This window comes from Nematolebias whitei, chromosome 9, assembly GCF_014905685.2.
Source record: "Nematolebias whitei isolate Nwh7 chromosome 9, NemWhi1, whole genome shotgun sequence".
NCBI lineage: Eukaryota > Metazoa > Chordata > Actinopteri > Cyprinodontiformes > Rivulidae > Nematolebias > Nematolebias whitei.
Genome location: NC_056506.1, coordinates 40,261,864 through 40,276,931, shown reverse-complemented (window position 1 = coordinate 40,276,931; position 15,068 = coordinate 40,261,864). Strand labels below are relative to the sequence as shown.

The 15,068-nt window shown below is 39.1% G+C and overlaps 1 protein-coding gene across 1 annotated transcript in view; it reads left to right on the top strand.

Moving 5' to 3' along the window:
• Positions 1-15,068, top strand: part of LOC119414260 (macrophage mannose receptor 1-like) — a 35,778-nt gene that overhangs the window by 12,196 nt on the left and 8,514 nt on the right. Inside the window, exons 14-22 of the mRNA XM_037681355.1 lie at positions 1,030-1,102; positions 1,227-1,380; positions 1,534-1,572; positions 3,222-3,403; positions 10,556-10,614; positions 10,807-10,907; positions 12,300-12,439; positions 12,953-13,058; positions 14,403-14,530. Coding sequence (XP_037537283.1) covers positions 1,030-1,102; positions 1,227-1,380; positions 1,534-1,572; positions 3,222-3,403; positions 10,556-10,614; positions 10,807-10,907; positions 12,300-12,439; positions 12,953-13,058; positions 14,403-14,530 — 982 coding nt within the window. The remainder of the gene's footprint in view (positions 1-1,029; positions 1,103-1,226; positions 1,381-1,533; positions 1,573-3,221; positions 3,404-10,555; positions 10,615-10,806; positions 10,908-12,299; positions 12,440-12,952; positions 13,059-14,402; positions 14,531-15,068) is intronic.

The following is a 15,068-nucleotide window of genomic DNA, read 5'->3' as shown; positions in this document are numbered from 1 at the left end:
ATATATATATATATATCCATCCATTCTCTTCCGCTTATTAGGGGTCGGGTCGCGTTGGTAGCAGCTTAAGTAGGGAGGCTCAGACTTGCCTCTCCCCAGCCACTTGGGCCAACTCCTCCAGGGGAATTCCAATGTGTTCCCAGGCCAGCCGAGAAACATAGTCCCTCCAGCGTGTCCTGGGTCTTCCTCTGGGTCTCCTCTCGGTGGGACGTGCCCGGAACACCTCACCAGGGAGGCGTCCAGAAGGCATCCTAAACAGATGCCTGAGCCACCTCACCTGGCTCCTTTCGATTTGGAGAAGAAGCGGCTCTACTCTGAGTCCCTCCCGGATGACCGAGCTTCTCACCCTATCTCTAAGGGAGAGCCCAGACACCCTGCGGAGAAAACTCATTTTGGCCGCTTGTATCTGTGATCTCGTTCTTTCGGTCACAACCCAAATCTCATGACCATAGATGAGTGTAGGACCTCCTCCCTGACCCGGAGAGGGCACTCTACCTATATATATATATATATATATATATATATATATATATATTTTATATGTATATGTATATGTATGTATGTGTGTGTGTGTGTTTGCTTGTTTTGCTGTTACTCCTAAAATGTCGAATGACCTACTTTTGAGCATCAGACAAGCATCCTTTCTGTACGTTTTGAAATTATTTCCTAAAACCTATCTTTTCTTCTTGACTTTGAGCAAGCTGATATGTAGATTTTTTGTCTAATTTTAATGTATTTAACACATTTTATTTTTATTGATTTTAATCAATTGTTTATATATTAGTTTTTAATATTTCTGTTTTGTGCTTGCTTTAAATTGTTTTCATTTTGATTTATGACTGCTGTTGGTTTTATTGACTGTAACTGTACAGTACTTTGTTCCAAATGTTGTTAAAATGCTTTCAAAAAAACTTGCGTGGTATGTATATGTTTATGTCTGTATATATGTATGTGTATGTGTATATGCATTAACCTTAATTTATTCATGCTTTTAAAATTTACAGCATGCACTGTATATATCCCTTTTAGCTCTGGAAAATATTGGATTGGACTTCATGTGCCTGACCGAGGAGCCGGCTTTGTGTGGAGTGATGGGTCACCAGTGAGTTTACATTTTTCTCTCTTAATATTTGTATGCCAAATCACCATGTACTTTGTAGTTCCTGGAGCTCAAAGTTAAAGAAATGTATTCATCATTGTATGTTTTATTTTGCTTTCATTATTAGGTCAACTTTAAACACTGGCATGATGGAGAGCCAAACAATAAAAACAATGTAGAAGACTGTGTTGAATTTTTTGCTCTTGACTGGCATAAGGATGGTTCATGGAATGATAATCATTGTGAAAAACAAAATAGCTGGATTTGTCAGATCTCTACAGGTAAAATATGGTTATATTAGTGAATTGCTTGTTAAAGTCATGATAACTTTTTTAACAATATTATCTACTTTTTCTGGTGCTCACCAACAAAACAATAAATAGTTACTGTAGTACAGCATTATAAATCAAACACTGTTAATGCTTCCTTCCCAGGTGTCTCTCTAAAGCCATCTCCACCCCCTGCCACTCCAGGTGAGTGCATATTGTATGAGCATATAGCTACATAGAGTATTTTAACATAGGGGCAAATGTACTGAACTGATATATTAAGCATAGTTTTTAGATAAACTCTGCAAGCATAGTAGAGTATACAGTATATGAAAAAGGTCATGTTTAAAAAAAAAAAAATCTTGTGTGAACAAAGTTGGATTTGAACCTTAAACTATCACTATTACTAGTTGCCATTTAGGTAATAATTCATGCTTAAAATTCAACTCAGTTTTTTTTTAAGCTAGTTTTAGTTAATCTACCATGTGGGCAATGACAGAATTATTTGGAAAGGGGTGATTAGGCAGAACGGTCCCCCTGATTCGAACCAATCTGGTGTATTGTTCTTAGACCTCCATACTAGGCATAGGCTTTCCATAACCAACGCCATGTTAGAGCATAGGGTGGTCCATAAGTGTACTTGGCACTGTATATATTTGGGTAGGAAACTGCTGACAAAAACTGGAGATATTGTTGGGTGGTGAAAGGAGGATGTTCTTAACTCATCCACCATGTCCACCTTTGAGGAGACAGAGTCTGAGGTCACTGGGGCAGACAAGTCCATTAACATAGCAGAGATCAAAAGCACCCTGGTGGCAGGGTGCCAGGGTTGGACAAGATTCACCATATGATGCTGAAGGCTCTGGCTGTTGTGGGGCTATCATGGTTGACAGGCCTCTTCACTATGCATAAACATATGGGACAATGCCAGTCCAGTGGCAGCCCGGGTGGTGGTTCCCATTTTTAAAATGGAGGGCCGAAGAGTGTGTTCCAGCTATCATAAAATCAAGCCTCTTCGCCTCCCTGGTAATGTTTACTCCAGGATGTTGGAAGGGAGGCTCAGATGAATTACTGAATCTTGTATTCAGAAGGAGTAATGTGGCTTTCATCCTGTTCATGGAACAGTGGACCAAATCTTCACCTCTGCGGAGCTGCTAGGGGTGCTAGGGGAGTCTGACTCCCCAGTGTACATGTGTTTTGTGAACTTGGAGAAGGCTTATGATTGTGTTTCCTAAGGCATTCTGTAGGGGGTGCTGTGGGATTATGGGATGCTAGGGTTGCTTTTACAGGCTATCCGAACAATGCATTACCAAATCAGGAGATGTGTCAGCATTCTTGGGACAAAGTACACAAAATCACATTCTCAGTGTGGTTAGGACTCTGCTAGGGCTGTCCCTTGTCTCCAATACTGTTGTCGTGTTCACGGACAGGACTTTAGGGTGCAGTTGTGGAGAGGACGGTGTTTGGTCTGGAAACTTCAGGGTTTTGGCTCTGCTTTATGCAGATGATGTGATTATACTGGTGTCTTGAGCCTTGGGCTTTAGTGTGCCTAAATCAAAATTTGAGTTTTAATTACAGATGCAGAAATCCCAGGCAGCAGGAATAAACTGAAACTATCAGTACAATCTCATGGAGAACTGAAAACAACCAGGCAATACTGGGACAGTGATTACTGAGTGAAAGCAGGTGTGGTGACAGATAAAACAGGTGTAAAGAGCTGGAATCAAGGACTATGAGAGAAGTTTGTAGCTATGGCAATCCAATAACAAAAACTTACAACTGAATGTCTTAAAAACAACAAATCTAGCATAATTACTCATATTAACATGTGCCATCTATACCCAAATTTACAGATTATAACATCACTTCAGATGGGTGGCTGGAATGGAAAGGGAATCAATATTTTATGAATAAGCAAAAAATGGCCATGGAAGATGCTCGGCAATTCTGCAAACAGAGGCATGCTGACTTGGTGATCATCGACAGCGAAGCTGAATGGAGCTTTTTATGGAAACAGGTGAGCACTGAAATTAATGTTTCATTAAAAAACTAAGCAATATATTTCCTGAGGCATTCTTAATAATCCAGGTAGATAAATCTAACAAGGTTAAGACAGGTCCTCTGGACGGATTTTTATTTTTTTGTTGTTGAAATGTTTCTTCTTTTATCAAAAAAAAAAAAAAAAAGACGAAATGTTTCAACAAAGAAGAATCAGTCCAAAGGACCTGACTTAAACTTGTTAAAGCAGTATATGATTTAAAGTAACTACGAAAATCAAACTCTGCAAGAATGTCAAAAAACTGCCAATAAATAAAACACTTTTTGTATACAGCATATTGCTGATTTTATACACCAAATATCATAAATAGTTTTTTAAAATATTTTAGGAGTGTAGTAGAAGTAACTAATGTTTTACTACTATGAACTGAAGTACATAGTTCAGTTTTCAATAGCTGTTTGATGTTAAGGTGGCACAGTGGCTCAGTTGGTACAGCCGTTACCTCTCAGCGAGAAGGTTGCCAGATCAAATCGAGGACCTTTCTGGGTGAAGTTTGCATGTTCTCTTTGTACGTGTGTGGTTTTTTTCAGGGGACTCCATTTTCCTCCCAAGATCAAAAACATTCATGTTAGGCTGATAGGTAACTCTAAATTGCCCGTAGGTGTGAGTGAGAGAGTGAATGGTTGTTTATCTCGTTTGTCTCTATGTCCCTGTGATGGGCTTGCAACCTGCCCAGGGTGGCCCCCGCCTCTCACACAGTGACTGCTGGATATGAGAAACAGTGACCCCCGGGTCCCAAAAAGGATGCTGTGGAGTAAAATGGATGGATTGATGGATGTTTTTGTTACGATACAAAAAATTTTAAAAATAAACAAGTTTGTGTAGAGCCTTTTTTCTACCTGTTCTTTAAAAAAAAAAAAAAAATTATAGCTCACACATAAAAGGTAGGCAATAATGTACATGCATATATCTATGTGTACCTGTATGTGTTTGTTCATCTGTCTTTTAGCTTAATATCTCATAAACCAGTGGACAAAAACTGGATAAAATTCTGATGAAATCTCACAGAAAGTAATAACTGGAATAAATCGTGGACTATAATTCATTCCATTTTACATTTGTTGAATTATTATTATTATTATTTTTAAAGATAGTCTCATTGAGTCATAAAGACTCATTTTCAAGAGAGACCTGTTTTAGACAGACAAGATAGTACAGACAATATACAACACTAAAAAGTAATTAAAATAAAAGTAGAGTCTTAAAAACAATCAAATCAAGGTGCCATATAAAACAAGGTAAAATACTAAGAACAAGAACATATTTGCTTAGATTTTTCTAATAACCTTAGTTATCAAATGTAATGTATGAAATAAAATTGGGTGTGCTAGTAGCTAAGCATCATCTCCAACACAAGCTTTGAGGACCAATAGACATTGCAATGTTGCATGTCCTTTGCACATACAGTTGTTTTTAAGATTTGACCCAAAAGGCTAAAACTTTTTATTTTTTTAGGATAAGATGATCTTAGTTTGAATTTTGAAAACACGTCTGGTTTCACCGTAGAATAGCAGGAAAAAATAATAATAATATTAGCATGTCAGGGAAGCAAAACTGGTCGGTGAGCGACACAACATTTCTCCTAGAAATTTTAAAAGAGCTCAGAATGATCTATATTACCTGTAGCTCAGTCAGGGAGTGCAGTAACATCTCCACCATCATTAAAAGCTGTCGTGGGTCCATTTTGGGTGCTCAGGTTTGTTTACGTTCATCCCGGAAGTAAACTGGAAGTAGAACTTCTTTTTCTGTGTTTTTTTTTTTTTTAAGGAGAGTTTACCACTCTGCGCATGTAAGTACTTCTGTTCAGAACAAAGCCTGCTACATGTAAACACTCATCATGAACAGATTGTGCTCATGTAAAAGACACATTTGAATTATTTAATCTGAAAACATTTCAATCCGGTCAAAGAATTTTGCGCATGTAAACATAGCTATAGACAGGCAAAGGTAGAGAGCTGGCTGACATGATGCAGAGAGGAAGGTAGATGATTTATGTGTCCAAGAGACCAAGTAGAAGGGCAGCAAGGCCTGGAGTAGAGTTTAAACTGGTTTAACATGGTTTGGATAGAAAGAAAAATATAGTAGAGGTGGTCCTGAAGGAGGGGTTGGCAAAGAATGTAGTAGAGGTAAAAAGAGCGTCAGATAGGGGGACGTGCCTGAAGGTAGAATGCTAAATGTTGTCAGTGGTTATGCTACACAAGTTGGATGTGATGGAGAGGAGAAAGATACATTTTGGAAGGATCTGGATGAAGTGGTAGAGAGTATTCTCAGGGAAGAGAAAGTGGTGATCGGAGTAGACCTGAATGGACATGTTGGTGAAGGAAACAGAGAGGATAAGAAAGTGATATGTAGGTTTGGTGTCAAAGAACGAAACCAGGAAGGACAGATGGTGGTGCATTTTGTTAAGAGAATGGAAATGGCTGTTGTCAACACTCATGTCCAAAAGAGGGAGAAACACAGAGTGACTTATAAGTGTGGATGAAGGCGTACACAGGTAGACTACATTCTGTGTAGAAGGGGAAACTTAAGGGAGATTGGAGGCCGTAAGGTTGTGACGGGGTGAACGTGCCAAAAAACATCAGATGGTTGTGTCTAGAATGACTGTTGTTGTGAAGAAGAGAAAAAGAGTAAAATCATTGAAGAAGACCAAATAGTGAAAGCTGAAGAAGGAAGAATGTTTTGAGAATTTCAGAGCGGAGCTGTTAACTGTTCTGGGTGGTACGAAAGTGCTTCCAGATGACTGGGCTACTACAGCAACAGTAATTAGAGAGACAGGTAGGAAGGTACTTGGTGTGTTATCTGGACAGAGAATGGATGATAAGGAAACCTGGTGGTGGAATAGTGACGTGCAAGAAACTATTCAAAGAAAGAGGTTAGCCAAGAAACAAAAATGACAGTGAGAGGACTGAAGCGAGGAGACAGGTATTTAACGAGATGCAATGTAGAACAAAGAGGGATGTGGCAAAGGCAAAACAGAAGGCTTTTTTTTCTGACTTGCTCTTGACAAAGATGGACGCTTGCTTTCCCTCTCCTGCCTCCCTCCTGCTTTTGCTCTTGTCCTGTGAATCGGTCTCAGAGCCTCTCTTTACACATCTTCTGAATCATAAATTATTATGGATCTGGTCAGCTGGTCTCTTAACACAACTGATAAAATCTTCTTGATGAGACTACAGGGTTCAGAAGAACCCTCTTACCCTGAAGGGACACTCAACTGGATATATCATGGATTATTTGGGGTGAATGGGAGATTATGTGCCTGTCTGTATTGTCTGTTGAGGACATTAAAGACACGTACATAAATGGATTTATCATAACAGGGTTTCTGCTTTTTGGAATTGGTGGGTACCTGGGATATCGACAAACTAGGAAGTCGTCGGCAGCAGTTTTGGCAATGGTGAAGCTGCCTGCCTTATGTGAAGGATTGCACTGTGCTTCGAGTGCTCAGAATCAGATGCTTTGCAAGCTAAACTGTAAGATGGATGCGATTTCTGAGAATTACAGGCCACTTGTGGCTCCTAGAACTCGCTGGCATGAAGGAATCCATCTTGGAGTAGAGTTGCACTCGGGGTCCAAAAAATCCAACCTGACCCGGCCCCAGCCCATGGCCATCATCGCTGAATCCCACCCAATCTGACAAATTAACAGTAATTACATGTCTGAACCCGAAAAAACTTCCAACATTTTTATTTAATCTTTGACTGCTTATACCACGACTATTATTAAAGATTGGTGGATGTGCACGGCTGAGTAAAGGGGGCAGAAGATTGGAGCTGAGGAGCCATCAAAGTGCATTAAATGCTTCCCCTACTTCTGCCTGCATTGGACCCTGCTCTGATATGTCAGATATTTTGTGATCTCACCTGTTTGGGTCATCGGCTGCATGCGTCCGCTGAGCGCTGCAGCTGAATGAATGTCCATTTGGACTGATGGATTGCTGGCTGTAGTCCATCTGAAGCTTAACTGAACTTTTTACCTCTTGCAACCAGCCGGTCAGCGCGTGGTCAAATGGCCGCATGTGGCTGGTGACTGTATGGCAAGCCATGTTGGCACATAATTGGATCGTCGGCCATGCGCACCCCTGACACAATAAAAGCCCAACACAGACCCAGCCCACAGATTAAGCACATTATTATGGCCCGGCCCGGTCCGAATCTTGGTTGGGCAGGGCCGGGCTCCGGGTTTGGGTTAGAAATGACAGCTCTAACTTGGAGAAGGCTACAAGCACGGACCAGTGGAATGACCACAGATCTGGCTGTTTGGATTCAGCATTCAGTATACCAGCAGAAACTATGAAGGCAGACGTGAAATCAGTAGTCAGCCTGTCCCAAAACAATTGTTGTTTGTCTGAAACTGCCTTCCCCGCTGGCCTTGGATAGGTTAACTTATCTCAAACTGCTCCTTTATCAGATAGTTTTTTGCTACCTTACACTGTGACCTGTGTGTCAAGGACACAGTGTAAGAGATCTTTTTTTAAATTAAATTTTTCTTCATGTTTTTCTTCCCTTTTTTTATCTAAGTGATAAGGGCAGCACTTCACAACAAAGCTACAGCCCCCATGCACTTGTTGGAAATCTGCACTGAAATTTATCTTTGCTGCGCTAAACTGTGCAATGACAATAAAGCTGATTCTGATGATGAGTTGTATGGGAGACTGGACACTAAAATGGGTGAAAAGGACTTGCATGGATTGGCAAGACAGAGGGATCAGGCTGGAGAGGATGTGCAGCAGATTAGGCTTGTTCAAGATAGGAAAGGTAATGTTCTAACAAGTGAGGAAAGTGTGATGGTAAGATGGAAGGTTTACTTTGAGGAGCTAATGAATGAAGAGAATGAAAGAGAAAGAAGAGTAGAGATCATTGAAACTGTGAACCAGGAAGTGGGAAAGAGCAGTGAAGGTGAAGTCCGGAAAGCTCTCAAAAGAATGACGAAGGAGAAGGCAGTAGGACCTGATGACATACCAGTGGAAGTTTGGAAATATATTGGAGAGAAGTTTTTGACTAAAATATTCAATGGCGTATTTGAGGGTGAGAAAATGCCTGAGGAATGGAGAAGAAGTGTGCTGGTGCCCATTTTTAAGTACAAGGATGATGTACAGAGTTGTAGCAACTCCAAGAGAATTAAGTTTATGAGTCACACATAAAATGAAGATCTGAGAGAGAATTGTGGAAATTAGACTTAGACGAGAGGTGACTATTTGTGAGCAGCAGTATGGTTTCATGCCAAGAAAGAGCACCACAGATGCTAACTTTGCTTTGATGATGCTGATGGAGAAGTACAGAGTGTGTCAGAAAGAACTCCATTGTGTCTGTGTGGATTTAGACAAAGCATATGACAGGATTCCAAGGGAGAAAGCTGTATTGCATGAGGAAATCTGGAGTGGCAAAGAAGTGTGTTAGACTGGTATGAACATGTATGAGAACAGCAGAACAGTGGTGAGATGTGCTGTAGGAGTGACAGATAGCTTCAAGGTGGAAGTAGGATTGCATCAAGGATTGGCTCTGAGTCCCTTCTTGTTTGCTCTGATGATGGACCAACTAACAGATGAGGTCAGGCAGGAATCCCCGTGGACTATGATGTTTACAGATGACATTTTGAACTGTGGTGAGAACAGCCAGGTGGAAGAGAATTTGGAGAGGTGGAGGTATGCACTTGAAATAAGAGGAATGAAAGTTAGCCGTAATAAGATGTAATACACGTGTGTAGAGGGAGGCTGGTGGAACAGTGAAGCTACAAGAAGCAGTGGCCACAAAGGTGCAAGACTTCAAGTACTTGGGGTCCACTGTCCAGGAAAATGGGGAGTGTGATAAAGAGGTGAAAAAGAGAGTCCAGGCAGGATGGAGTGGATGGAGAAAAGTTTCAGGAGGGATTTGTGACAAATGGGTGTCAGCAAAGGTCAAAGGAAAATTTTACAAGACAGTGGTGAGACCAGCTACATTGTATGGTCTGGAAACAGTGGCATTGACAAAAAGACGAGAAAGAACTGGAAGTGGCAGAAATTAAGATGTTGAGGTTCTCCTTAGGAGTGACAAGGATGGATAAGATTAGGGATGAGATCATCAGAGATACAGCACAGGTTGAACAACTGGGAGATAAAGTTAGAAAGGCCAGACTGAGATGGTTTGGACATGTCCAGAGGAGGGCCAGTGGGTATATTGGTAGAAGGATGTTAGAAATGCAGCTGCCAAGAAAAAGACAAAGAGAAGGACCAAAAAGATATGGATGCAGTTAGAGAGGACATAGAGGTAGTTGGAGTGAGGACAGAGTGAGATGGAGGAAGATGATTCACTGTGGAGACCCCTGGAAAGGGAAAAGCTGAAAGAAGAAGAAGAATGAAGCAGCACATGTGCCAAAGTAGTCAAATAAAAAAGCCATGTCTATTTGCCTTTGTTTTACTACAATTCAGTGTCAGTCTTTCAACTGCTGTTTAATGGCTTCCATTTTCCATCCATCCATTATATTTTACTCGCTTTGTCCATTTTGGGTCACGGGGGTTGCCGGTGCCCATGTCCAGCAATCACTGTGCAAGGGGCGGGGTACACCCTGGACTGGTCGCAAGTCCATCACAGGACCACATAAACAAACGAGACAGACATCCATTCACTCTCTCACACCTAGAAATTATTTAGAGTTAACAATCAGCCTAGCATGCATGTTTTTGGTCTGTGGGAGGAAACTAGAGTACCCGGAGAAAACCCACGCATGCACAAAGAGAACATGCAAACTCCACCCAAAAAGGTCCTCTGACCGGGATTTGAACCAGGGTAACCTGTTCACTGAGAGGCAGCAGCTCTACCAGTTGCACAACGGTGCTGCCCCAGCTTTCATTTTCATCAAATTCAATTATAATTTGATTAAAATAGATTGTAATAAATTGTACTGTAAGTAAATTGATTAGAATCGGAACCTGTTTTCAGTGCCATTGGATTTATTGAATATAAATAATTAGATTTTGTGAATAAAGTGCATTATTTTTTAACCTATTTGCATTTTTCTGAAGCTTCCTAAAATGACTTTTGTCTATGAATTGGATGTTTATAAATAAACTGATTTGAATTTTGTTTCTGGGCTTTCTGTTCTTTTCTGCATCTCCTCACCAGTTAACAAAAAAAAAACTTTGTTTGTGTGTAGGTATACAGAATTCACCGTGTTTGGATTGGTATGACTGTAGATCTTGACAAAACATTTCAGTAAGTGTAAATACAAAGAAGTGGGAAAAGGTGATTTCACCTGGTTTCAAGTCTTTTTTTCAGTCTTTTTTTACTGCTACACCATCAATGTTTTACATTTAGAATCAAATCAGTTTGTCAATGTTTTTGTTATAATTGTTTTGTGAGGTGTTTGACTTTTTCATTTTACATTTTTGCTTGTATTGCATTAAGATGGGTGGATGGTTCTCCAGTGTTATTTCAAATGTGGGAAGAAGGGCAGCCTGATTTCAAAAATTTTGACGAGAACTGTGTTTCCATGATGTCTCATACTGGTGAGTAACATTCAGCTTCAATGACAGAGATAAAAATGATAAGTAAAACGAAACAATACATGTATCATCCTTAAATAATGCTATTTAGTTTCTGAAATCATGTGATTAGAATTCAATTTATTGTCCATAACATTCCATGAAATAGAGACTTTTCTTTGACATCTGGCTCATACATACACAACAAAACAAGTTTAAAAAAATCCATAAAACCCTTTAAAAAGCTTTGCTAACACAATTAAAACATTCTAAAATACATGATGCATTAAAAATAAAAATGCCTCAGCAGAAAATGGATTGTCGATGACACTTAAATTGGACCCTACAAAGAATGGTCACAGCAGAGGGAACAAATGACTTTTTGTACTCATGTTTCTTTGTTAGAGGAACCATCAGTCTTCTGTCAGATGGCAGGAGCTTGAACAACGGTCACAGTGGATGAGCTGGGTCATTGTGAACCTGTATTGCCTTTTTAACAGAACTTGACTGTACAAATCTGTAAGTTGCATTTGTTGATGACCAATTATTTTACTACCTAGTTTGACCACCTGGGACAACTTGTTCCTGCAAGGAGGTTCCCATACCTAGAGACAATATTAAAGGAAACAACACTTTTAACCAGTGACCTGCAAACCAATTGCAACGTGTGCTTGTTTGTGTTAAAGCTCCTTAGCTTACATAGAAAGTGCAGATGCTGTCTGACTTTTTGGTCAATACGGTCATTGTTGATCTGAAAGGTCAACTTGTTGTCAGTTATTGTTCTGAGGTATTTACATTCAGTTGCCAGTTCCACTTCCTGCCCTTGTATAACAGAATACCTGAAGATAGGTCTGGCGCTGGCTGCTCCCAATCTACTTCCCAGACAAAGCTCCTTGATTTTACTGATCTTAACCACTGTTGTTACCATGGTAACAACAATTTTTCATTGGTTCATAAACGGACTGTGCAAGAAATACAGATGAAGAAAAAATATCTGTCTGCAGTGCAATCAAAAAACCTTGATATGATTTTATGGTTCACAAGTTTTGTGTGGTGGCTGCTACTTAAACTATTGGTAATTTAATAAATACATAGTTCCATTCCTTTCTTGCATTTTAAGCATAAAAAATAAAATTGGAGCATCAACTAGCAAGAAATATTTAATTAGCAGAATATTAATGTTCAGTGTTTAAGTGTTATTAAATTGATTGAAAACAAGACCTATGGTTTTGCTCTTTTGAAATGAGTGAAAAACGGTGGCCATTAAACGTGCCAAAAATGATTTGATTTATTTAGGTCAAATAATTAGTTGTAAGCAAATCAATCTTAATCCTACTGTTCAGTTAATTTAAAATACACATTAAGTAGGTTTGAATATGACATGTAGTATTACTTTTTTCTTTTCACCGTTTACAGGGCTATGGCATGATAATAACTGTGGAACTGAATTTTCATCTATTTGTAAGCGCAGCCACTCACCACCTGTCAATACCACTGTGGCACCCATGCCAGTTAAAGGTGGTTGCAAAGACACCTGGAAAAAACTGAACTTTAAGGTGAGATTGTGGGGCTGAAGGGATGAGTGAACTTGACTTTAGGGCAGAATCATATTTTTTGTGCCTCTAATATAGTATACTGTACTATAGTTGTAAATATCAATGTATTAGAGCAGGGGTTTCAAATTCAGTTACTGGGGAGATCAACGTTAAAATTTTGGGCCATCCATTGTCCTAAAATCCCTGTTTTCAGAACACAACTTTTATTTTGACTTAAAAAAAGCTTCTGTTGAGGTACTGGAGGGGAGGTTGCAAGGTTTCATTAAGTAAAAATGCATTAGCTGCTCCATTACATTATTGTGTTTAAGATTTTATTAATGTATGTTCACCTATGGGCTAGCTTGATAACATGTAAAGTATGATCTTGCAGGTTGAATCTCATAACTTTCAATGTACAGATTAATAACCCTTCCTCTGCAATGTAGGACTTTATTCTGAAGTGAAAGGAGATGGGTATTTGTAATAGTTTCATAATTTGTACCTGTAAATTTGATTATTCTTTTGTCTCTCCAGTGTTACAAGATCATAAGCGATCAAAATTTTACCTGGCACGAAGCAAGGCAGCAGTGTAGAGACATGGGTGGAAACCTGGCCTCAATTTCTTCAAGACATGTGCAAGGTTTGTTTGCTCATGTAAACTTCTTTTTCCAAGTCTAACAAGGTTGAGTCAGGCCCTCTGGATGGGTTCTTCTGTGTTCCTTTTACTCAAAAGACAAGTCTGCGGAGCTGCAACATACTCAGTCTTATAAGCAGCACCTTCACATAGTGGACTAACCCGTTTGCTGGTAACATCCATAACTAGTTGTTCACAAGCAAAAAGAAGGCCTAATGACTGATCATTAGTGCCCTGAAGGCCACTTGCTATTCACAGAGGGCTGAGTGATACTAGCAATAACAGCATTATAAAGAAGGGGACAGTTGGACACGGAGACATCCGACCCATTTAAGTATGAGTGGGTTCTCTTCACAAAGTGTTTCTCTCGAACCAGTGTTCCTCTCTATCAAGGATGTGCACATCTTCATCCCTGAAAGAGTGACCGCTGGCCTGCAGATGAATGAAGGCCACAGAGTCTTGGCCTGATGATGTTGCTTTTCTGTGCTGGGCCATCCTTTTGGACAATGGCTTTGTTTTCCCGACTATTTCCAGTTAGATTTATCTACGTCGATTAGTGAGCATGCATCAGAATACGCTTTCTCCAAGGTTGTTTTAAAATCCACTTAGAATTAAACAGATAGACAGTTAACAAGGCCAAAGCTAATGAAGAAACAAAAACAAAACACACAAAAAAACTTACTCATATAACCTGGTAGAATTAAGGATGGTGCTGCTCCCTTCTGCAGGGGTCAACCACAGCAAGCAAACGCACTTGAAATATTTGACAGTTGTTTCATGCTGGATGCCTTTCCTTAAAGGACTTGGGCTAAAACCTGCAGGATCAGGATTATGAGACTGCACCATTGACAATCGAGCTACCGTAGGCCCCTTTGACTTTAAGACTGAAAAAAAGTAAGATTCTGAAGCAAATTAAACAGAATCCCACCAAAATCATCACGTTGTCATTAATCAATGTAGGCATTAAATAAGATACAACTGTCCAGTGATGTGGACTTACAACACATTGTTTATAGGTAAAATAAGGTGCTTGGAAAGCATCTATTCTTTATAAAACATTAATAGTGTTTGGTGTCAGTCCCTCTAAACCTCAGGGCCCTGGGCTACAGCTCTTTGGAATGTCAGGCCTTGCATATGATGAATGCTTATGAATAAAATAAAAAAACAAATACAATTTAGAAATGTGTATACTTTTACCCTGACAACTGATTTAAGTTTGTCAAGTTTTGTTGAAGGATATGTATTTACCCAAGTTTTAATACAGTGGGCAATTTAACGCTATTACCATGAATAATTGTTTCATTCCTGTTGTAAATATATAATTCTGAAATTATTGTTTTGAATTTTCAGTGTTTTTAATGTCTCAAATGGTTGATGCACCGACAACAGACCTGTGGATTGGTTTTCATAATTTATATACGCTTGGGTTTTACTGGACTGATGGACAACCAAAATCATATACAAACTTAAAGTTACCAGTAAGTAAACAGTATTTGATTGTGCTTTAGAAAGTGAAAATGAGTAAACTAGATTCTGTAGCATTTGCAACATTTAATGTTTAAAAATGTTCTTTTGTTTCTCATTTTAGGCAATAAGAGATCATCCATTGTTTAGCTATGGCTATGTAGATCAGGTAATATGATCTAATACAAATGTACTTGTGCCTAAATGTATAAAAGACATAGCGTAGCTTGTATAAAGTCGACACACACAGATCTCTTGTGCAGTCATGACAAATAAACACTAAATGCATGGACATATTAGTAGTTTTACCCAATTTCTTATTTTTAAATTAGGCAGCATTGTGATTTTTCAGAATAACATGGAATGAGCTGAAACTTGTAAAATAAGAATAATTGATTTTATTTTGCATACCACTGAGCTCATGTAGGGCCAGTGAATGGTGCGCATACCAGTTTGAGATCTTGGGTTTGAGATCCCTACTTAAAAAAAAAAAAAAAAAAAAAAAATATATATTTAATTATATATATTTATATATTTATATAAAAATATATT